This window comes from Macadamia integrifolia, chromosome 6 (assembly GCF_013358625.1).
Source record: "Macadamia integrifolia cultivar HAES 741 chromosome 6, SCU_Mint_v3, whole genome shotgun sequence".
NCBI lineage: Eukaryota > Viridiplantae > Streptophyta > Magnoliopsida > Proteales > Proteaceae > Macadamia > Macadamia integrifolia.
In genome coordinates this window covers 34011259-34034442 of record NC_056562.1, presented here as the reverse complement: position 1 = coordinate 34034442, position 23184 = coordinate 34011259, and the positions used below count along the sequence as shown (strand labels likewise).

General features: G+C 37.8%; 1 protein-coding gene and 2 long non-coding RNA genes across 3 annotated transcripts; 1 reads left to right on the top strand and 2 right to left on the bottom strand.

Moving 5' to 3' along the window:
* Positions 1 to 7431: 7431 nt before the first annotated feature.
* Positions 7432 to 21113, bottom strand: LOC122082237 (L-type lectin-domain containing receptor kinase SIT2-like). Its single transcript, XM_042649704.1, has 3 exons — positions 20954 to 21113; positions 17653 to 19183; positions 7432 to 7888 (listed from the first exon to the last, which is right to left on the bottom strand). The coding sequence occupies exons 1-3, from the start codon at positions 21111 to 21113 to the stop codon at positions 7432 to 7434; spliced, it is 2148 nt and encodes a 715-aa protein (XP_042505638.1).
* On the top strand, positions 7923 to 8733 carry LOC122081622. Its single transcript, XR_006141145.1, has 2 exons — positions 7923 to 8057; positions 8182 to 8733. It is a non-coding gene; the product is annotated as an uncharacterized LOC122081622 (long non-coding RNA).
* LOC122081621 lies at positions 15500 to 17592 on the bottom strand. The gene is made up of 2 exons (XR_006141144.1): positions 17458 to 17592; positions 15500 to 17333 (listed from the first exon to the last, which is right to left on the bottom strand). It is a non-coding gene; the product is annotated as an uncharacterized LOC122081621 (long non-coding RNA).
* Positions 21114 to 23184: the final 2071 nt, after the last annotated feature.

Sequence of the window (23184 nt, the reverse complement as noted above, 5' to 3'; positions counted from 1 at the left end):
AAAAAAAAAAAAAAAGGTAAATGATGAAATTTATATTACCTAATCTTGTAAATGAGAAAGATAAAATAATAAAGGGTCCTAGTATTTTAACCATTGATTTGTACTTGTTATATTCCACAAATTCAAATGATAAAACCAATTAGTAAAAGAAAGAATTCAAGTCTTCACTGACGTTGAGAGGAAACCTACCTACCTACCAATTAGTAAAAGAAAAAATTCATTTTTTTTTATTTTTTCGATGGTTGAATTGACTTCAAGTTAAAAATAAACAAAGCCTAAGAATAAATCTAATTGATTGGAACTTACGGTAGTTGACCGTTAACAAATAGAGGGGGTAATATTGTCAGGTCTCTATACAAACCTTATATTTACTCAAAGTTTCTTGCCTGAATTTTTTTTTTTTTTTTTTCTGATTCCCCCAATAAAGTAAAGGTCCGTTTGATAACATTTCTGTCGTTTCTATTTTAAGAAACGGTAGAAACATAAATTTTTGTTTTTAGAAACATAAATGGAATTGAAGGTGCTTGATAAGTCATGTTTTTAAAAGTCGATAGTAACCAGCGAAAGAATGGCCACAAGTCGTTTCCATAAACGACGAAACAAGTAGAACTTGTTTCGCCTGTGTCGTTTCTTGAATCATAAATAGGTAGAAATTTCAATTTCTATTTCTGAAAACAAGTGAAACGAAACAGTTTTATCAAACGCTTTTTATTCCGTTTCTGTCGTTTCTAGACACAGAAATGGCAGAAACGCATTTCTTGAAACGTTATCAAACAGGCCCTAAAGTTCTGCCCTCCCTTCTTCTAGGTATTTTAAATTCCCCATATCACATCCAGGGTTCTTATGCATGACTTGACTCGGTCCAAGCTATCAAAGAAGGCCTTGCTTTGCTAGTTTGCATCATATAATTATATAAGCTTAACCTGGATCAAATTTACTCATCTATGTAAATTAGGGAACACTTAGGTTGCAGTTAAACCTATAATCAGATAGTGTAAACATCAGAAAAAAATCGTCTGCAATTCCGATCTCGTACAATTCCGTGAAATACCACCTTCAGGGGGTGACACGTGTATTGAAACCAATGCAATGGTCCAGATCTGATTTAAATGCCTCTTCACTGATTTATACCACTTTTTCTTCTATCTTTTTAATGAAGTTTCTGAATCCTTTTAGTGAAAAAAAAAAAAAAAAAAAAGGTATGATAGAAATCTCCGTGAGTGTTTATTTATTTGAGAGAGGGATAGGTATGCTGCGGGGGTAAGCTAGCGGACAACACCAATGAGGGCACATGATGGAGTATCATTCAGGAAGGATATAGGGGTCATTTCAAAAAGGGGGAAGAGAGAGATAGACACAATGGATGCTAGCATATGGTATGCCGACAGCATACCCAACATTTTCCCTTATTTAAATACCAGGAATTATTTTGGTCAGAAAATAAACAAGGAAAAAAAGGAAATTATTCATGGGTCGGATATAGCCTTAAAAGAAGCAAAGCATTGCCAACACCCTTCTAATTCCTATCTGCAATTTCTCCAGTAAATATTTAGGGGCGAAAATTTTTGAAGGAAGAATGAAGAAGCAGCCATTGAAGTCGGTTATAGACAAAATCAAAGGAAGACTGACAGGATGCAAAGAAAAATAGTTATCAATGGTCGGCAGAGTCCAACTAGTGAGGCCAGTGGTAACAGAGATGCCAGTGCATAACTTTTCATTTTACATGGACAAATGGATGCGTAAATTTATATGGACTGGAGAAGTTGATTTGTCGAAAACAATAACAGTGAAGTAGACCAAGTTTGCAAGCTTCTCTGTGAAGAAGGTCTGGGAATTAGATAGCTGCATGACATAAATAAATCCCTCATATGTAAAAATGCTTGGAAAATCAAGAATGGTGATTCAATGATGAGTTGGCTTTTTAAAAGCAAGGTTTATTGGGAGAGATGGGTGTTTAAAGAAGGGATATAAGGCTTTCTCAGTGGCCTTATATCAGTTTGGCCTAGAGTTAGGAGAATGTGATCCTTCATATCAACTAAGGAGAGGTTGATTATAGAGAATGATCAATCTATAAGATTATGGAAGGACAAATGGGTCGGTCGTACAACTATTGAAGAGAGATCTAATATAGAGGAGAGCACCTTTAGTGGCAGTGATCTCAAGGTGGCAAATATAATTGAGAATGGGAGATGGCGTTTTCCTGATGTTAACTCCTCCCTATTAAGAAATGATTTTGTTGAAGTAGCTCAAATCATATTACCTCATACCAATATTGAAGATAAGTGCATATGGTGTTGTACTCCATCAAGGAAGTTGAGTACTATTTCGTACTGGAAGGATATCAGCGTTGAAATCCGAAGGTACCTTGGTTCTCTTTGGTGTGGGAGTCTAAGTTGCAACCAGGGCAAGCTACTTTTGGGTGGAGGCTGATGCATGGAAAACTTCCCATAAATGAGGTAGTTGCAAGTAAAGATATATACCAATTGTTTCAACGTGTTCCCTATGTGAAAAAGCAAGGGAATCTATTCCCCACATTTTCTTGGAGTGTACTTTCTCTGTGGATGTGTGGAGTAAGTTTGCCGATTGCTTTGGTATGAAACGAAACAGTGCCAAGGTTAGTTGCAGAGTTTGCACAATTAAAGATGTGAATTTGTAACCGAAACCATTTACCGAAACCGAACCAATCTGTTTACACCGAAACCGCAAAACTGTTTAGTAAATGGTGCGGTTATGGTTTCAAGTTTCAGGCCGATTAGCTAAACAGGTCGGGTCGGTTTTAACCGCGGAAACCATTGGTTTCAAACCGAATTGAAACCATTTAAATCGAACTGTATAAAACCGTTTAAACCGATCCGATTAATTTGTATAACAATTAAATAAAGAAATGGCAGTAATCCGTATAACAATTAACAATTAAATTAAGTGTCCATCCTGCTTTGGTATGATTTATTACAATTCAGTTCAAGTTTAGGCTTTAGATCATGAACTTGTAATCCATATATATTACTATGTTATTATGTTATCATAGATGGGGTGTTTTGGCTGAACCACCTGTCATTTTAATATTTTATACTGTAGAAGATTGAATTTAGATGTTGTATGATATTAGTTCTAAATGTTTGAGAATGGCCATGCAAAGAAATAACACTAGATTATCAAATTAAGACATACCATCGTTAATATAGAATCTCTTATTTGTGGTTGCCAATTATTTTTTGGTAAGCTTATGATCTTCAGTTTAGAGATGATTGCAAGTTATAACAAACCGATTGTGAACCGTTTTACAAACTGTATGGAATAAATCGAAACTGAAACAGTTTAAAACAGTGAAACCGACACCGTTTAGAAACCGTGGAAACCAAAACCGTTAAACCGTTTACTAAACGGTCGCGGTTTCAGAAAGTGGAACCATTTAGTAAATGGTGCGGTTATGGTTTTAGTCAAATAAATGTGAACTGAACAAATCCGCACCGTTTAAACCGAGACCAAACCGATTAACAACCTTATGCACAATGGTGGTTTAGGAAGAGAAGAATTTTATCAACAAAAGAAACTTGGATGGTTGGATTTATCCTTGTGTGGCAGAAAATATTTAGAGGGAGTGGAACGAAAGAAGATATGAAGGTAGATGGCAAAGTAGTAATCATATTATTAATATAGTAAAAAAGGATATTAAGGAGCTGCAACTGAACTTGAGAAGAATTATCAAGAACACTGGGGACTTATTATGCTGGCGTAGGTTGGAATTACAAGCATTATCTTCCCTCAATAGATCAATTATTGAGGCCTACCGGTATAACCTGCAATAGATTGGGTGAAGATGAACGTGGATGGATGCTCAATTGGAAATCCAGGCAAAGCTAGGGTGGGTGGCATACTTGGGGACCATAAAGGTGATATCATTAGTTCTTTTGAAAATTTCCTTGGAATTCAAACTAATTATGTTGTCGAATTTCGAGGTTTAATGGAGGGGACTCATCACACCATTCTATGAGTGATAGCTTTATAGAATGAAGTAGACTTAGCAGTAGTACTGATGGTAGTGCAAACCTGGTCGTTACCTGGGTTTTTTAGACAAGACTAGACGCAGCAGAATCCTACTTAAATTCAATTATATGGAAGATAACACATTGCTATAGAGAAACCACTAAATATTTGACAAAGGATGCAATAAATACAGGTCTCTCTAATGACACAACTTCTTTCGCTATCTAAATCATGGAGGAGCTCGTGAAGGATAGGAAATCTAGACCATGGTTTACATATTGCTGATGGCTTTTTAAAAGTCCTATTGATGGCAATGTGGAAGGTGGGGCTCTTATTCTCTATATTTTGAGGGTTTTTTTTTATTATTATTGATTTTCGTTCAATTTTTTTAATAAAATTCAGAATCTTTAACCCTAAAAAAAAACAAATTGGATAATTAAAAAAGTACATAAGATGGAATCGTCCATTCATGCTAAACTTTGTCAATGGTCCCAGTCCTCTACCTTGTATTTGAAAAGATTCAAAATCCGGTTAAGCTTCTTTTTATATTTTCCTTGGTTTTATCTCTCACAGGGCTTGAACATATAACCGTGATGTACATGCTTGTGCAAATTCAAAGTAGTGTAATTGTTTTAATATTAATGGAAGAAAAAGGAAAGTAGCTTGAATATAGGAGTGGGATTTACATGGATAGGAATCCATGGAAGTGACACCCAAATAAAGCTCAACGTCTACTCAATCACTAGGGAGTTTTAGCCGCTACAATTACACATGAACACCCTATTCTATGTCAAATCATATTTTAAACCAATCAATATGAAAAAAGTGTAATAGGTTACAAGTGAAAATGAAGGATAATATTGGTATTTAAAAAGAGTAGGGAGAAAAAGATGTAAAAATAAAAAAGCAGGAGAGTATCATAAAAGAGTAAAAGGTAGGGGAGTGATAGTAAATTCCTTTTTTTTTTTCTTTTTTGGTAAAGAATGATGGCGAAAGGCTGAGCCGCTAAATGTGGATTCCAGTCACTATATTCACTACACAGGTAAAGGTGTCAATATATAATCGAAACCATTTAATAGAATTGAAACCGATCGGTTATAGCCGAACCGAACCACATCGTAGTAAATTGATCGGATTTTGGTTTTATTGACCATAATTTTGGTTCAGAATCGAATCAAACCAAAAAACCGATGGTTAACCGGCACCCAATATTAAAAGACAAAGTGTTTTGAAATTCTATAAGTCTCTACGAAAAAAAGGGAGAAAAAAAAAAAGTAAAGTATTAACGAGAAGGGAGTTTCATTTTCACACAATCACACTCCTTGATTTTCTAATTTTTAGGATCATAGTTAATTAGTTATAATATATGTAGTCTTTTACATAGAAAGTACATTGTTCATAGCAAAATAAATGTATATTGTCTTAATTCTTTAGGAAATTTAATATATGTAAGATTTACACTAGTTGTAGGATACAAAACATTTTCTAAAACGACACTATTAACCCCATGTAAATCTGTTGTGAACTAAATAATAAAAACCAATTAAAAATCGTTAAAACCGAAACCGGATGAAAACGATTTTGATTTCACCATATTCTTATCCGGTGCAATTTTGGTTTCACTTATCAAAATGTAAACTAAATCGAAACCAAACCGAATAACCAAAACCACACCGTTTGACACCCCTATACACAGGCCTTCCCTTTCTGGGTGGAATCGGTTGGTTTCGATCCCAAATTCTCTGTGAATCGAGAAATTTGATAGACAAGAGTTTCCAATCTGCTACACCAGAAGCATCATCTCCTTCCTCATCTGGTTCAGTCCCTTGTTGGTTTCATCACTGTCGTGGCATGATCTTCCATTTGCTTCACTTCCTTCTGCGAGGTGTCCTTCACGCTACTTAGTTTCTGTCTCCTTAATAATCACTCACCCATCTCATCTATGAACTAATTACATAGCAGCAAGAACTCTTATCTGATGGGCGGCAACAAAAGGTTGAAATCGAAGATTAGAGTGTTTCTTTATCCATCTCCGCTTCCATGGACGGAGGAGGGATCGTTATGACCGCAACGGCGATTGCAGAAGAAGATTTGAGGGAAGAAGTGAGAATATTGTTGCATTGATGCTTTCTAATTTTGAATTTCTGCAAATTAGGTTTAACCAGAGAAACCAGCAGCAATCTCTGATTTCAATCTCATTATAGAAGGAGCTTTCAGGCATTTTTTTTTTCCCTATGGTTCAGGTCGCTTTTGGGAGTATAAGCAAACTCCCCAATAATCAGCCCACAACCTGAAGGAACCGAGGAGTTTCAGTTAATTCTTCTTAGATGAACAGTAACGCTAGCAGGGAAGAGAAACTGTATCAGAGATCGAGAAGAAGATGCAGGGAAAGAAAATAAAGAAGAAGAGGAAGAGAAGAGATTTTAGTTCATAGAGGGGTATAATGGGTTTTCTACATGTATGGGGGTATTTCAGTCATTATAGAAAAAATATTACAAACTTAACAGTCAATTTAAACATTCAGGCACCCAAGATAGAATTTTTTTCATTTGAAGGGAGAGGAGTGAAATATTTGAAAAAATGTGAAGAACTTGACATTTAGCTATAGTTTAGGGGAGGTGAGTGATAATTCTTCTAATACCATTAATATTATACTATACCATATTTTAAAACCAAACTATTGTTTTTATTTTTATTTTATTTTATTTTTTTTGGGGGGGGGGGTTGGGAGGGGTTGGGTGGGTTAAGAAAAAACCAAACTATTGTAAATATAGGTCAATAGTAGAAATTTACAAGGTGTACAACAGCTACTGGAGTAAATTGGACCATAGTAATAGAATTCACAATTTGAATGATAGATAACGGTCATATTGATCACCACGCTGGGAGCACTGCCCATAGGGACGTTGGGAGCAATGGGAGCCATGGGAGTGGGGGCCACAAGCAGTTGAATATCCATAGAGTTGGATGGGAGACTTGGGAGAAGAAACATGGTCATGATTCAAACTTTCCAACGGCCAGCCTACTTGATGAACTCCTTGACCAAGTCTACAACAATCAACTAAACCTAAACCTAAACCTAAACTTAAACTTGGATCTAATCCAGCAAATAGGAATTATAAAATAAAATCAAATCCAAGAATTAGAATAGATTAAAACTTAGATCGAATCTTATCTAGATATGCTCAATAAATTCCTCAGATATGGCACAGATCTAAGGGCTGGATTCAGAATACTTCAGTTCTGGAACAGAAACAGAGCAAGTTTAGGACATTTTTTAATATTTCCAGATCAGATGATCTGATTACCCTGTAACACTGGTAGAGCGGTCCTCTTGGGAGACCCTTTTAACTCTAGAACAGAGCTACCAGGTTCTCTTACTGTATTGCAACATCCAGAAGTTAAACTTACTGCTACAGATACATAAACATGACTGCGAAAAACTCACCGACCTTGAGAGAGTAGAGATTCTGCAGCTGATAATGACCGACTCATTGGGCTCCGAAGATAAGGACTGTGAGTAGAGACATCACCAAAACCTGTTGAAGGCACAAAATCTGTGTCATTGATGCCTGTTTGCAGTCCAAGCAATCTCAGCTTTGGTAGAGGGACTTCTCCCTTCAAATAACGCAGAACTTCTACCATATGAGGCCTTTTAGTTGGTATAGAGTGGGAACAAAGCAATCCAAGTTTCAACACCAACTCCATTTCCTCCACATCATAATTCAATCCCAATTTTGGATCCACAGTATCAAGAATCCTGCCCCTACACCAACATGAAATCACCCAATCGACCAGTGCAACACACTCTTCAGATGCTTCTGGCTCGATAGGCCTCCTACCACAAGCAATTTCGAGTAGACAAACCCCAAATGCAAACGGATAAAAATCCTCTATTGTTCTGATCCTCTATTGTTCCATGTTTTGCTAGGTGCAGAGCGCGACACGTGGATGATGCATCATCAACGGTCAAGATTAGATTGGTTTGAAAGGGTTATTAAATCCGGTTTAAGTGGATGATTCGAACCACCATTTTTGAACCGGTCCTTTACCAAACAACTCATTTGCAGGTTTGAATTTCAAATCCCTAAAACCCATTTTTGAATTTCATTCCCCGCTGGTTGCTTTCTCTCTGAGAAACCGTCTCTCTGTCCCTCACTTCACTCGAAGCTCACGAATGGAAATCGCCTGCAGGTTGCCCTCTCTCGCACGACGCGCTCATCTCTCGCTGCTCACAGAGGAGAAACCCTAACGGTGGTTTCTTCTGCTGCTCCCGGTCAAGGTCGAAGCTCACGAAGGGGTTTTTCCCGTAGGCGAAAGGGATTAGTTGTGGTTTCTTCTGCTGCTCCCGGTCAAGGTCGAAGCTCACGAAGGGGTTTTTCCTGTAGGCGAAAGGGATTAGTTGTCTAGGGATTAGTTGTCTCTCTATCTTGCGAAGGGGATTTTTTGCTAGGTTTGAGTCACTATCGCGCCGAACTTTTTTCTGGGTTTGATTCATTCACTGTTAGTTTTTTTTTTTTTTTTTTTCCTGCTTGGTGTTGTTCTACAACAGAGGTTTCTTGCCACGAAGGGGTTTCTCTGCTCTGTCGCGGTCTCCTCCCCTCGTGAAGGTCTCTCTTCCTTCAGAGGTATGTTTCCAGATCTGAACAAGTAATGTAGTGTTGTCATCGTGTTGCGTCTCAGTTGTAAATGTGGATGCTATTGAATATATCAATATGGTTCATATTCCAGATCTGAACAAGTAAATGTGGATGTTGTTGAACATGTCAAGATGGTTGTTTGGTTTTAAAAATTCTATCGGATATTCCTTCTTCTCTATTGTGCCCACATAAGCAGCTGGAGTTCCAATTCCCTAGATATTTTCTTATTCACTCTCTATATCACTCCACATAAGCATTGGCAGAAATTTTTTTTGGCAGAAATTTCATTCGCAGAGTTTTCAAGAGGTAAAATGTGATGCTCCCTTAGTTTTGGTGGAATAAGTGGTTGATTTGTGCTGTTCTCGCATCACCATTTACTATTTCCTATTTTGTTTTTAAATGACAAACATTTGTCTTCAAGGATCATCCTTAGATTGAGCTACTGGTGCTAATTTAGATGATGTATATGTTCTTAAATCTCATTTTACTTCTGTTATTTTCTTGTTTGTTTTGCGTTCTCGTCGAAGTAAGCTCATTTTCTTGCTTAGGGTGTATAATCCAAATTTTAAACCATCCCACTAGATCATTAACCTCTTTGAAACAAAAAATTACCTCCGTTATCATAGAGTGAAGCTCCAAAAATAAGGGGACAGAGCTCTGTATATCATCTTATGTTTACAAACAGTAAAATATACATATATCATCTTATAAAACATTTTCATTATGTATTGGTCAAACTCAGATAAATAAACTATATCTCTAAAAATATGTTTGGGTGAACCATTACAAGTTAAGTTTTTCAGTTACTTTCTTTTCTAACTAATGTAACCTTCATTCTTCTTCTTTGACTGGCTATAAGATCCATATTCTAAGAACTATGGTCTATTACATCCAATAATGTAGTAGTATCTAAGGTATCATTGTTTTTATTTGTTTTGTCTAGTATGGAGAATGCTTGTTTGAATGATGCGAGGAAACCTCAGGTTGGTATGTTATTCAATTCAGAACAGGAAGCATATGATTTTTACAACAGTTACGGACGGGCAATGGGGTTTAGTATTAGGAGACACACTGTGAATAAAAGCAAGAAAGACAGAGAGATTATTACGTCAAGGCGATTTGTTTGTTCAAAAGCTGGGTCTCGGCAACCAGACAAGCGAGACAAGAATGTTACTAACCCCCGAGCTGAGACAAGAACAAATTGCAAAGCAGAGATGGCCATATGTTTGGGTGGGGATGGAAAATATATGTGTCGTGAATTTGTGGAGGAACATAATCATGATCTCCATACTGATTCAACAGTTCATATGATGCGTTCACAAAGGCATATGTCAGACATACATATGTATGAAATTGATTTGGCTGATGACTCGGGCATTAAACCTAGATTCACAATTGAGTTGATGGGTAGGCAGGCTGGTGGGATCGAGAACTTGAGTTGTACGACCCAAGATGTTAGGAACTACCTCCGTACTAAAAGAATGAGTTCCTTATCATATGGTGAAGCAGGTAGTTTGTTGGATTACTTTGTTACTCAAACTAGGAACAATCCATCTTTCACATACTCAGTTCAGCTGGATAGTGAAGAACAAATAACTAATATATTTTGGGCTGATCCAAAGATGATCATTGATTATGCACACTTTGGAGATGTAGTCAGCTTCGACACTACATTTCGCACCAACAGACAGTGTAGGCCGCTTGGGGTGTTTGCTGGATTTAATCACCATAGAGGATGCACTGTATTCGGGGCCACACTTTTATATGATGAGACAGTGGAATCTTTCAAGTGGTTATTTGAGGTATTTGCTGAGGCACATGGTGGAAAGAAGCCTATAACTATCTTCACGGACCAAGATGCTGCTATGACTATAGCATTAACAGACACGTGGCCTCAGACGTGGCATGGGTTGTGTACATGGCACTTAATGCAGAATGGTATTAAGCATTTGGGTAATATGATGAAAGATGGCTCCGGGTTTCTTAAAGATATAAAGAAATGCATATACCAATATGATGAGGAAGAACAATTCGAGAGAGCATGGTCTAGATTGCTTAGTGAAAATGGTGTTATGGATAATGCATGGTTGAGACGCATGTATACAATTAGAAATAAATGGGCGAAGTGCTACATGAAAAACACATTCACATTAGGTATTCGAAGTACACAACTCAGTGAGAGTTTAAATAGTGATTTGAAGGATTATTTGAAGTCAACTTTGGATGTTGTGCAATTTTTTAAGCACTTTGAGAGAGTTCTTAATCAGAAGCGTGGCAATGAATTAAAAGCTGAATTTGAATCAACAAACAAGTTGCCACGACTTGCAAATTCAATGTCAATTGTCCAGAAACAAGCTGGATCAGTTTACACTCCTACCATTTATGCGTTATTTCAAGAGGAATATAATTGGATGACTGTTTGTTGCATCAGAGACCGAACTGATAGATTTCCCTTCATTGATTTTCGAGTTGGGATTGTTGATGTAGAAGGCGAATATCAAGTATGTTGTAACCCGCTTGCTGGAATTATAGTTTGCGCGTGCAGGAAATTCGAAACAGATGGTATTCTTTGTTGCCATTGTTTGAAAGTTTTAGATGTGCTCGACATAAAGCGTATTCCTGATTCCTACATTTTGAAGAGATGGACACGGGGAGCAAGAACTATGGTAGTTAATGACAATAGGGGGAAGGAAATTGAAGAGGATGTCAACCTGGACCGTACACAGCGGTATAGGCGTATTTGTCATGAATTTGTTGAAATAGCATCAGAAGCTGCTAACACATTTGAGGGTTACGAATTGATGAAAGATGCTGCTAATGAATTAAGATTGAAGGTTGGTAATATTAGAATCAACCCAGCCGATTGCCCTGATATGCCAATATTGACTGATTTCTCAACTGACGTGTATGATGGGATACGTTTCAAACATAAAGAGAAAAGTAAAGGTGGAAGAAGGCTAAAGAGTTGGGTCGAAAAGCAAGGCAAAAAAAAAAAGAGTGGAGGGCCAAGTAATAATCAACAACTACAAGAACAGCAACCAACACCTGCCTCATACAATATGCAACTGTTTGATAACATTTATCCCGGTTACATGTCACTTAGGGTAAATACTTTTAGTTAGTTATGTTGTTTGCTGCATTTTTCATTTTCTTATATGAATCTGGATTGCCCTAATTTTCAATGTTACCTGCAGGAGTCTATTTCCTATATGTCATCTCAAGCATCTGCAGTTCATCAATCACAAGCATCTGCAGCTCATCAATCACTAGATGAAGATTGTATTTAGATTCATTTAATGAGGAACATTATTTATTTGCTATTAAATACATTCAGTTGATGAGGAACATTATTTATTTGCTATTAGATACATTCAGTCAATGAGGAACTAACTTTTTTTTTTCTTTTTTGTGATTGCCAATACATCCAGGATATTAAGCATATTTTTATTGATGGATTAGTCTATAATATACTAACCATTTTTTTTTTGTAGGTAAGGAGTCTTTAGCTCAAAATGGTAGAGCATCTGGGCTAATGCCCAGGTTATGGTGGTTCGAATCCACCAAGACTTTGGACAATCTAGGTTTGCTGTTATTTTTTTGGGTTGTGAATGAGTTCAGATTTGATGGAGTCTGTGTATGGTGAGAAGAGGTATTGATATGAATAATGTTTTACTGCTCAATATGTCTGTATCTTTCATAGAAGATTGAAACTATCGTCAGAAAAGAAATAGAATAATAGAAGTAGCACAGAATATTGTTGATTAACTAAAGAGTCAATTCTACTGAAATGTTTTGAAATCTAGTTAAACTGCTAAAACAAAGATCTAACCAATCCCACCTTGAACAGTAGCTCCCTTTTGGCCACAGAGTTGTTGGGGATCAACCCAAGTAGGAAAGAGACTGCATTATTTCTGATTGTAACTGAATTCTGTCTACAACACTGCAAAGGTTAGTGAAAGAGACTATTTTGTGGGAAGTTCCATTAGCTTCAAATCAGTTTGTTGCATTATTTCAAATACCCCCTGTTCCATTAGGGCATCGTGGTTGATTTTTCAGAATGAAGCTAGATCTTAGGCTTGGATTATATTATAATTTTTCAGAAAAAAATTATGTAGCAGAACATGCTCAAATGGCATCTCATTGTTTTGTTTAAACAGGTTGGAGCAGGCTTATGCACAGAAAAGGATGTTTTCTCAATCTGTCAGGTTGGTTTCAGATATGAATTCAACTGGAAATAACGTTAACCAGTCAGTTTATCTTGGTTTGATACGATCACTGTCATTTCCTTCATGCTTAGAGCTTGGCAAGCAGATGCATTCTCAAATGGTTAAGAATGGATTAACTCCTGACATTTTGATCGATACTGCCCTGCTTAACATGTATGTGAAGTGCAGATGCTTAGAGAGTTCCAAGCTTGTTTTTGATAGGATGGCAGAGAAGAATGCTGTAACATGGACTGGGCTAATGATGGGGTACACCCAGGCGGATAGAAAGGAGGAAACTTTCGCATTATTTGCCAGGATGATAAATGAAGTTATTGAATTGGATAAGTTTGTATTCTCTGCTGTCCTCAAGGCATGTTCCAAGTTAGGGGACTTGGGTACTGGGAGGCAGATTCATGGTTACATTGTTAAATTGGGGATGGATTCAGGGGTTTCAGTGGGGACACCCCTTGTGGATTTTTATGCCAAGTATTGGAAGTCTAGAGGAAGCTCGTCAAGCTTTTAACAGGATTTCTGACCCTAATGACGCTTATTGGAGTGCTTTAATCTCTGGATGGTTGCAGATTGGCAAATTTGAGGAGGCTCTTGAAGTTCTCCAGTATTTGAGGGATAATGGTATGATTATGAATCGCTTCATGTATACCAGCATTTTTCACGCTTGTTCAGCATTGACAGATTTGAGTTCAGGGACCCAAGTACATGGAGATGCCATAAAAAAGGGCCTGGTTTCAGCATCTCATTGTTCCAAATGCTGTGCAGCTGGTGGTGGTGGTGCTGCTGCTGCTGCTGATTGCTTGGTATGGTGGACTGAGACTGAGACTGAGACTGCTACTTATAAGAGGAAAGAATGTTTGAAAATGGGAAGAATTCTTGCTTTTTGGGTCTTGATTTCTTCAATGGAACTCAAACTATAAATGGGTTTTGAGATTCTTGATTGTTCAAACAGTATTTGAATAGGGTAGCCAACTAGAATTTGAAGTGGGGTGGCAAATTCTTTAACAGCCAAAGAATCTGGCTTTTGTTTCTTTTTTCCTTTGCTCTTTGTTCTCTTTAGCTTTTTCCCTTCACCCTCTTCTTAACCAGATAGGACTTGTAGGATCCAACCGAGCCTGAGTTTTACAATGGGTCCTGGCTGACCCACAGTTTTGTGGGTGAAACACTCTGGGAGGCCATTACCAACCTGGGTTTTAACTAAGAAAAGACCCTTGGTGAGAGAATAAACATCCTTCATGGGACACTGACTTTACTCTTCCTGGTATCAACTGAGAACCTGAGGTACTAGCTATACTTTTTTGCCTCAACTACAAGTCATACTACTTGTAGGCCCATAAAGTCCATCAGGAAACCTCAAATTTATGTTGTTTATTGTATTGCTTTGGTCCCCCCACCCCCCACCCCCTCAACAAATCAGGTGTTGTTACTCAAGAATCCTACTCAAAAATGTATGAGTTGCATCGATGCCCATCTGATTCGCCTTACCGTAGGACAATTGGATTTATGTGATCTTGTGTGACAAAATTATATTACAGGTGTTTCATGTATCTGGTTCAGATCTTTCACACAAGAGAGCGGATACTGGTAGTGGCCCTTAAAGCTGACTTTTCAATGCTCCGGCCAAGAATGAAGCAGATTGTTGTTTCTGTTGGTTTCAGATGAAACCTCAGGTAAGAAGAGGGTGATGGAGAATGAAACAAAGAGATCCTGAGTTCAGGTGAAGGAACTCTTCTGGCAAGCTTTCAAACCCAATTGCTATGCACTTCTGGTATGAGACTATACAAAAATGTGATATACACAGAGAGATTGCTCAACACTATAATACATTTAATCTGGCTAACGAGATTGCTTAACACTGGCTTCTAAAAGTTTCAGGTTTGCAGGTATTTATGAGATAAGCATTTCTGGGTGATGGTTAGTCTGTTCTTCTACTGCTGTCATGCATCTACCATCCAATTTCCTTCAGGTGTTGAAGCTAATGGAGATCAAGACCTGAAAGGGGATTTTGGGGGATGGATGTCAAGCTAGGGAACCATCTTCCCCAATCCAACCCTGCCTTTTACAGCTTTACTTCACTCTTTTCACCTGAAAGGGGATTTTGGTATGCTGGAAATCCCTTCTTGCAAGCTGAAAACTGCACAGGAGGACAGAAACAGGTTATGATCCATGAACTTTACAAATAACACAGGATTTTTAAAATTTTCATTTCTATTGTTGAGTGCTAATTTACAGAACAACTAAGTAGAGAATCAAACTAATTTACAGAGGAAGGTTCACACCTGCGAACTGAGTAGAAAGAAACTAAAAGATTTCACCCAAAAAAAATAATAAAAATTCTGGTTTTCATACATGACACCATCCTATTATTCAGTATGAGGAGGATGGAGAGGAGGGATCGAGAGATATCGACTCTCCTATTTCACATTTGTGCCATAAGGCACCTCTTTCCCTGGCCACCCATGTACACAGTAATCCATGAAGGCTATGCATATTGAGGGAGAATTTGAAAAATAAAAGAGGCTAATGCATAACAAGCCTGCCTGGTCCTGAAAAACATTCAGATAGATTTAATTGTGAATGATTTATCATCTTTAGAGACAAGCAGCAAATTCAAGGTGCTTATGGGAAGGTTTTTCATTAACAAACAAAAGTTAATAATCATCCGAAAAGGAAAAAAAATTATGAAATCTTACATAAACTCTTGATCTTGTATTTACTCCATACATAATATGAAACACCACTTTAGTACTATTTACAAAGCCGTTACATAAAAGACATAGCACGAGAGAATTAACACCCAAATACATAGAAAGATGGTTAAACCATAATAATGGTTGAGCAACGACTGGTCCACTAGTACTTGTTTCCGCACTTGTTGACTATAGGAGGGTTGACGAATAGCTGAGATGGCCTGTGTGTTCCTATTAACACTTTCTGTTGAATAACATGTTCCTGTGTCTCCAGTGTCAGTATAATTCCTCGATACTGGGTCCAACCATATAAAACATCCCGGATGTTTTCCGCCTACCGGACATCTGTAAAATCTTCGTCCAGGATTCCGCGCCGTTTGAGAAGTTCGGATGACCATCACCTCTCCACAGCTACACATCCGTTGTTGTGCATCCATTTCTCTGTAAAATGCAATATCCATAAGAAAATAATCGAAATGAATAGATTTCAAAGTTTCCATCATTTAATTTCATCCTCTATCTTGATATTGCTATGATAAAAATAAGAAAGGTTCCATCCTGAGTTTGTATATCTGTACTATATTTGTCTGGGCAAATGATAAGCAGTGTATGGCTTCATTCTTTTAGATATTTTGTTTTTTTTTGTCCCTTCCTGTTTTTAGACAATACAATACAGACCTAACAGATGGTCTATCAAATAAGTTCAAACCTATTCAAGATCCCAAAACATAACACAACATTGCTGTCTGGTGCTGTACTTTGATTCTTGCTTTCAGGGGGAAAAAACAAAACTTTGGAAATTTGGTTTGTCATCAAATTTTCCATTCAATCAGACAAACTTGGGTGTATTTTATGGGGCTTACATTCAGAGACAAATTTCTGTTCCTGAAATTCAATTTCATGCTGAGGCTAAGTATATCTATCAAAATCTGAAAGAATTTCTCTAAACCATTGAGTTTGGACTGTTCAAGTCTATATAACCTGTCTGATTGATCTCAGCTAAACTTAAAAGGAGAGAAGAACATGAAAAATCCACTCCTGTAAGAAATGACCCAGGAAATATGCTGACACTGGCCTGCGGTAGCAAAAATATACTAACAGCAGCATATCTGCAACTCAACTCTGTTCCATTCTTTGATTAAAAAGCTGTTACATGTCCCAACATGGGATATATACAGACTTGATTCCCATGCTCATCATAACAGAGGTAAGAAGACAAGAAATAGAAACTAACCTGATGTTGCTTACCTCCTCTGGATAGGATCCCAATTCCCAAAGTAGGGATTGTCACTGAACTAACAAGTGGACCGCGACAGAGCAGAGAGACAACACTACATTACTTGTTCAGATCTGGAAACATACCTCTGAAGGAAGAGAGACCTTCACGAGGGGAGGAGACCGCGACAGAGCAGGAAAAAAAAACCCCTTCGTGGCAAGAAACCTCTGTTGTAGAACAACACCAAGCAGGAAAAAAAAAAAAAAAAACTAACAGTGAATGAATCAAACCCAGAAAAAAGTTCGGCGCGATAGTGACTCAAACCTAGCAAAAAATCCCCTTCGCAAGATAGAGAGACAACTAATCCCTAGACAACTAATCCCTTTCGCCTACAGGAAAAACCCCTTCGTGAGCTTCGACCTTGACCGGGAGCAGCAGAAGAAACCACAACTAATCCCTTTCGCCTACGGGAAAAACCCCTTCGTGAGCTTCGACCTTGACCGGGAGCAGCAGAAGAAACCACCGTTAGGGTTTCTCCTCTGTGAGCAGCGAGAGATGAGCGCGTCGTGCGAGAGAGGGCAACCTGCAGGCGATTTCCATTCGTGAGCTTCGAGTGAAGTGAGGGACAGAGAGACGGTTTCTCAGAGAGAAAGCAACCAGCGGGGAATGAAATTCAAAAATGGGTTTTAGGGATTTGAAATTCAAACCTGCAAATGAGTTGTTTGGTAAAGGACCGGTTCAAAAATGGTGGTTCGAATCATCCACTTAAACCGGATTTAATAACCCTTTCAAACCAATCTAATCTTGACCGTTGATGATGCATCATCCACGTGTCGCGCTCTGCACCTAGCAAAACATGGAACAATAGAGGATCAGAACAATAGAGGATTTTTATCCCAAACACATCCACACTAGGGTTTGCTTTCCCAGTCCTACCAAGTTCTGGTGCAAGATAACCAAATGTTCCTACCACATGGGTGGTTTCAGGGTCAGCTCCATGATCATATAATCTTGCAAGACCAAAATCTCCCAATCTTCCGTTTAGCTCCTTGTCTAATAAGATATTACTGGACTTTAAGTCTCTATGAACCACAACTTGTTTCCATTCTTCGTGCAAATATGATAACGCGTCCGCCATGCTTTTGATGATTCGAAATCTTTGACACCAACTCAGAATCATCTTTGTTGTTGTTTGATCAAAAAGAAGTTTGTCAAGACTCCCGTTGGGCATGAAATCATAGACTAGAAGGAGTTCTTCCTTACGTCGGCAATAGCCTAAGAGTGGGACTATGCTCCGATGCCTCAATTTACCTATACTGATTATCTCAGTAATGAATTCTCTCTCTCCTTGTCTAGAATTGTGGGAGACTCGCTTTACTGCAACCTCTGTTTTGGATGTGGGTAATACACTTCTATAGACCCTACCAAAGCCCCTAGTCCCGAGAAGCTCCTTATCCTTGAATCCCTTGGTGGCGATGTAGAGGTCTTTATATTTGAACCTGTGAGGTCTATAATCGAGCTCCCAATCTTCAAGAACTTCGGCAAACTTTTTCTTCCTTCTCACAATAAATTGGAGGATGAAGATTGAGGTCAAAACTGAAGTAGCACCTATTACGGAAAATACAACAATAAAAAGACTATGTCTCATTTTATGTCCTGTTTGAGGAAGCTTTGGAAGGTGAGAGAGAGTGAGTTCTCTTGCTTCCCCATTTGTTTCAAAACTCCATCCCAAAACATAATAGGATACTGGCAAGACGTATGTAGCTGAGGAGAATCCCACAAACATGGGATCCACAATGAACTCAGAAAGATCAATTTTCAAGGACAAGAGTGGGATGGTTGGTTTAGGGATGTTAATAGGAGCTAAAGTGACATTAAGTTGATTCTCTGCACCATAATATTCCACCCAGAGTTGCAAGAGTTGTCCACTGGTGAGGCTTAGGTTCACAAACTGGTTCTCTTTATCACTAAAGTAAGAAGCAGTTGCAGATTGAACAGATTTCAAGTCATTGATATCAATACCAACATGGTTTCCATCGATATCGTTGAACTCCTTGTTTTGGAGGCAATCGAGCTCGATTGCGATGACATGATTGGATGGTTTGCCGATGTTGGTCATATTGAAAAGCCCAAAATAATTGCTTGGCAAAGCACCTGGGAATTCTCTTGAGGGTGCAATCACGAAGGCCATTCCAGGGCCACCATATTTGGTTTCCCCAATAGCAAAAACAAAAGTAGTAGAGAAGGATAAAGCTTTGCCAGTGGATGAATTCTTGAAGTGAATTGGATGCGGGTACAAAGCATGACTCACCTGTTGATTGGTGTTGTTTACCAACATAAGGAGGCCATTGTCTGTAATATGCGCCAACCCGTCCAAGCTCATGTCAACTCCTCGAAATCCATTGTATGTGAAACCAAAATCTTGTTGTGAAGCTACAGATTTCCAAAGAAGAAGAAACCAAGCCACGAACTGGAGGAACATTGTCAACTTCTGTCCCTTGGCCTGCTGTCCTCTCTTTATTGTTGAGGCCCTGATTGAGTTTGTTCTTGAAAATCAGGTTGCTTGTTGAGGTTGTATCCCATCTTGTTTCTTCTTTTTCCTTTCTCTGAATAAATAATTTCTACCTATTTCCAAAAAAATAAGTAAATAAATAAATAATAATAATAAAATATTAAAATATTAAAATATAATAATAATAATAATAAATTCATTGTCCTCAATATATTTTTGTGAAATAAGAAACTAGGACCACTCCTACCTTATATGAATTTTTAAGGATCTTATCTAACTCTTACTTCTCAAATATATGGATTTATATTGTAATTTCTTGACCCATTCAAATAGATAATTAAACAACAGCAGATGATAGAATCAACCTTTCAAGCTGAAATTTGAAGGGAAACTTCCTCTCTCCTGTATATTTACTGAAAGACTCGAAAATTTCAGTGGTTAAGTCAATGATTTCATTCACATATACATACGGTGAAAGAATAATTTGAAAGTTGATCAACTTCAAGTCATAGATTTGTAACGAAGAATCACACAGACTCCGAAGAAATTGCAATCTAAAAATATATGTGATATAATTTTCACTTCTTTCAAACTAAAACTACATCTTGAAGCCAAAGGAACTTTCTTCTTAATATATTTTTCATCCTATAGAAGGCAACTGGTAATCATTCTCCATCTAAAAAGGGTCACTCTAAGAAGTACTATTTTACATCATATCATTTAGTACCATGAAACTACAAGGTGCCTTATTCTTAACCTTTCCCAAGCTGAGTTGGCAGAAAAACAATCCGATTGGGATAGACCATACCTAAATGTCTTGAAAATTATCATGAGATGGTACAATCCATTCAGCCTCTCATAGATATGCTTCATCATTTCATAGTGACCATTGGAGAAATTCCACCAACCTTTCTTTCTTTCCTACTAATACTAATTCTAAATCCCTAAATTACTCTTGTTCCCTTTCTTTTCCTTCCGTTTACTTCCCTCTCACAATCCCATCCAATGGCACCACCATTCCCTCAGTCTCTCTTTGGTAATGTCCCCACTCTCTGCCCCACAATGCGACTCCCACCCCACACCCCTCTCACCGCAGCCCCTGCCCCATCCCTTGTGCGCAACTCCCCTCCATCCTCCCTTTTATCATTTAAAATTCTTTATATATGGGACGGTTATATGTATGAGATACAATACAATAAAGTCCCTCCTACTCATCTCCCCTCCATCCCACCTTTTATCATTTAAAATTCTTTATGTATGGGACGGTTATATGTATAAGATACAATACAATAAAGTATAATACTTTTTTTTAGTGGAATATAATAAATAGGCTATCATATGGCTGCAAACCTACTTTGACAATAAAACTAGAAAATGACCCTCATGTCAACAACGTACCAAGCGTATAAAAATAAACTTAACTGATCAAAACACTTTCTTTTTTTTTTTTAGGAAATTACACTTCCCTCCACACTTCCTTCCCCTAAATTATGGCTTAATATCAAATTCCCCACATACTTTTAAATATATCAGCACCCTCCCCTCTAGTTTGAAGATTCTATCAAATGTGCTTTTTCTATTAGATATCCCTGTTAAGTGATGACATCATCACTCAAGTGGGTAATTTTCTTCCAAAATTACCCTTCCATATGAATGAACCCTTAATCCCTAAAAAGACCAAATAGACTAACCCTCTCGGTCATCGTTGCTCCTCTCCACAGTCCCTTCTTCATCGTCGTTCGTCGCTCTCCACCATCGATAGTGTTTTGACTGAATCATGTAGCAATTTGCTCCATCGTTGTTGCCTGTCTTCATCACGATCTGGATCTGATCCCATCGTGCTCCTCCCATTGTCGATGCCCCTTCTTGAATGCTCTGATCCACAGCCCTAACCGTGTTGTTCTCTGCATAGCTTTCATCGTTGTGCCCTTAATGACTTGTCCCTCAATTTCGTTTCAGACGGCTGATGGAAGCAAACAAACCAACACGATGTCAGAAAATTCCAAAATCATAATAGAAAGTGGCAGCAATAAAAATTTTTTGGAAGCTACTAATGAAAGTGATCAGACGAACAACATGTATGGATCTTTAATGGTTTGACCGGTGATGATACCAGGGAAGAAAAATGATTACAACAAATAAATAGTTTTTTTTTTTTTTTTCTAATAAGATTAGAGAAATAGTTACTAGTTAAGGAAGTATGGTTGATGTTAGTATTAGGGAAATAGTTAATGGTGGTGATCAAAAACTGTTCCTTGCAACCCTCTCTCTCTCTCTCTCTCTCTCTCTCTCTAAACCCACACACCCTCTCTGTTTTTCCGCAACTCCCATATGGATAGATGAATGGGCTTCCAGAACCAATCAACTCTTTCTATGTTTTGGGCATTGCCTTTTAGCTAATATAAATCTCTGATGGTTTGATTTTCAACATGTTAACCTCTGATAGTTTGATTAGATTATGTAGAAATAGTTGAATTTTGATTGTTTTTGAGATTAACCTAGATCATTGATTTCACTGCAATTTCTTTCTATTGCCATGTACTAATCTTATGTGAGGCCACTCTCCTCCATCTTCTTCTTCCTGTACTTAGGAGTCAACACTTTGAAAGCTTTGATGGCTACGGGGGCCAGACTAAAGCTGCACCTCGACGAAAGCTATGCAGAGAACAAAAAGTTCATGCGGTCAAGGCTGAATCGAAGAGTAAAGCTCTACCAAATGATTCAGGCGTAAGCGTGATTTCTCCAGCAAGAATGCAAAGTAGAGGAAGCCTACTTGAGCACAAGGTGCAAGCTTTCTTCCAAATGTGTGCTGTTTCAAAGAAATGTGGATTCTAATGAAGAAAAGAGAAAGAAGGAAGAGAATATAGGTATATTGCTGGAAAGGTAAACTGGTCTTTTTACAGGCTAGTTTAACACCATCAGTCACTTATGGGACATTTGATAGAATTTTCATAACTAGAGGGAAGGGTGCTGATACATATGAAAGTACGTGAGGGAAACTTGATATTAAGCCATAGTTCAAGGGAGGGGAGTATAATTTTCTCTTTTTTTTTTTGGAGGGGGCCGCCGTGGGGGTTTGGGGTGGGGGGTGAGTTGGGGCATAAACAATTAATCAAAAATTAGAAGTGGTAGGTGACCGTTAATAAATAAAAGACAACTTTTTAAAGAACTAAAGCTGAAACTATTCATTGAAAAGGAAACTTGTTCTCTTTGTCCCTACCACCCTTTTGAGAAATTTTATTCTTTTCTTTGGTGAACATGGGCTTTTCACATCTGCTACTTGTTAGTGTGGGGAAACGACTCCTTCCATCAAGATATGGTTACAATAAGATTTTTCTTAAATATAATTATAAAAATAACTCAAATTTTGTTCACACATGATACACTTACGAATAGGATGGTATGCGTCAGCATCTTTAGCATCTTGATAAAGAGAGCAATGTGGTCTGTATATGCATTTTGTTTTCAGGTGTTTCCTGCACCAGGTAGACAAGGATGTACCTATGTCCACACACATAGGAAGTGGAACCAAGCTATGAAAAGATGCCCATTACTTGGCTACACTTCCCTATGTGTGTGGGTATAGGGTACACTAGGAGATAGCATTCTTTAACCCTATATATCATATATCATATCATACTATTATAAAAGCATGTACTCATGTTTTGTGGCTATAGTAGACTGCCAAGGTAGGTCATTTATCAGGTTTCATACTCAAATTCAACCATATACTCTTTCTTTAGCATTTAGCCGTATGTATGTTAATTTTCATTTATGATACATCAACAAATACCATAATCTCTTGCATGATTTGGGATTTCCACACCATATTTTGTGACTTGAGAAACTCTGTTTGGTGGAACCATTTGAATAAAGAACCTAGAGGCCTACTTGTACAAGTTATGACAAAAAATTTATATAG

Excerpts from the sequence above, each read along its gene's own strand:
- LOC122082237 (XM_042649704.1), bottom strand. The coding sequence starts at position 21,113 with ATGGGAGGAGCACGATGGGATCAGATCCAGATCGTGATGAAGACAGGC. Across the intron at positions 19,184-20,953 it reads GAGCAACGATGACCGAGAGG|CTTCACAACAAGATTTTGGT; the intron begins GTTAGTCTATTT and ends GGAAATCTGTAG. Across the intron at positions 7,889-17,652 it reads GCAAACCCTAGTGTGGATGT|AACAATAGAGGATTTTTATC; the intron begins GTTTGGGATAAA and ends ATAGAGGATCAG.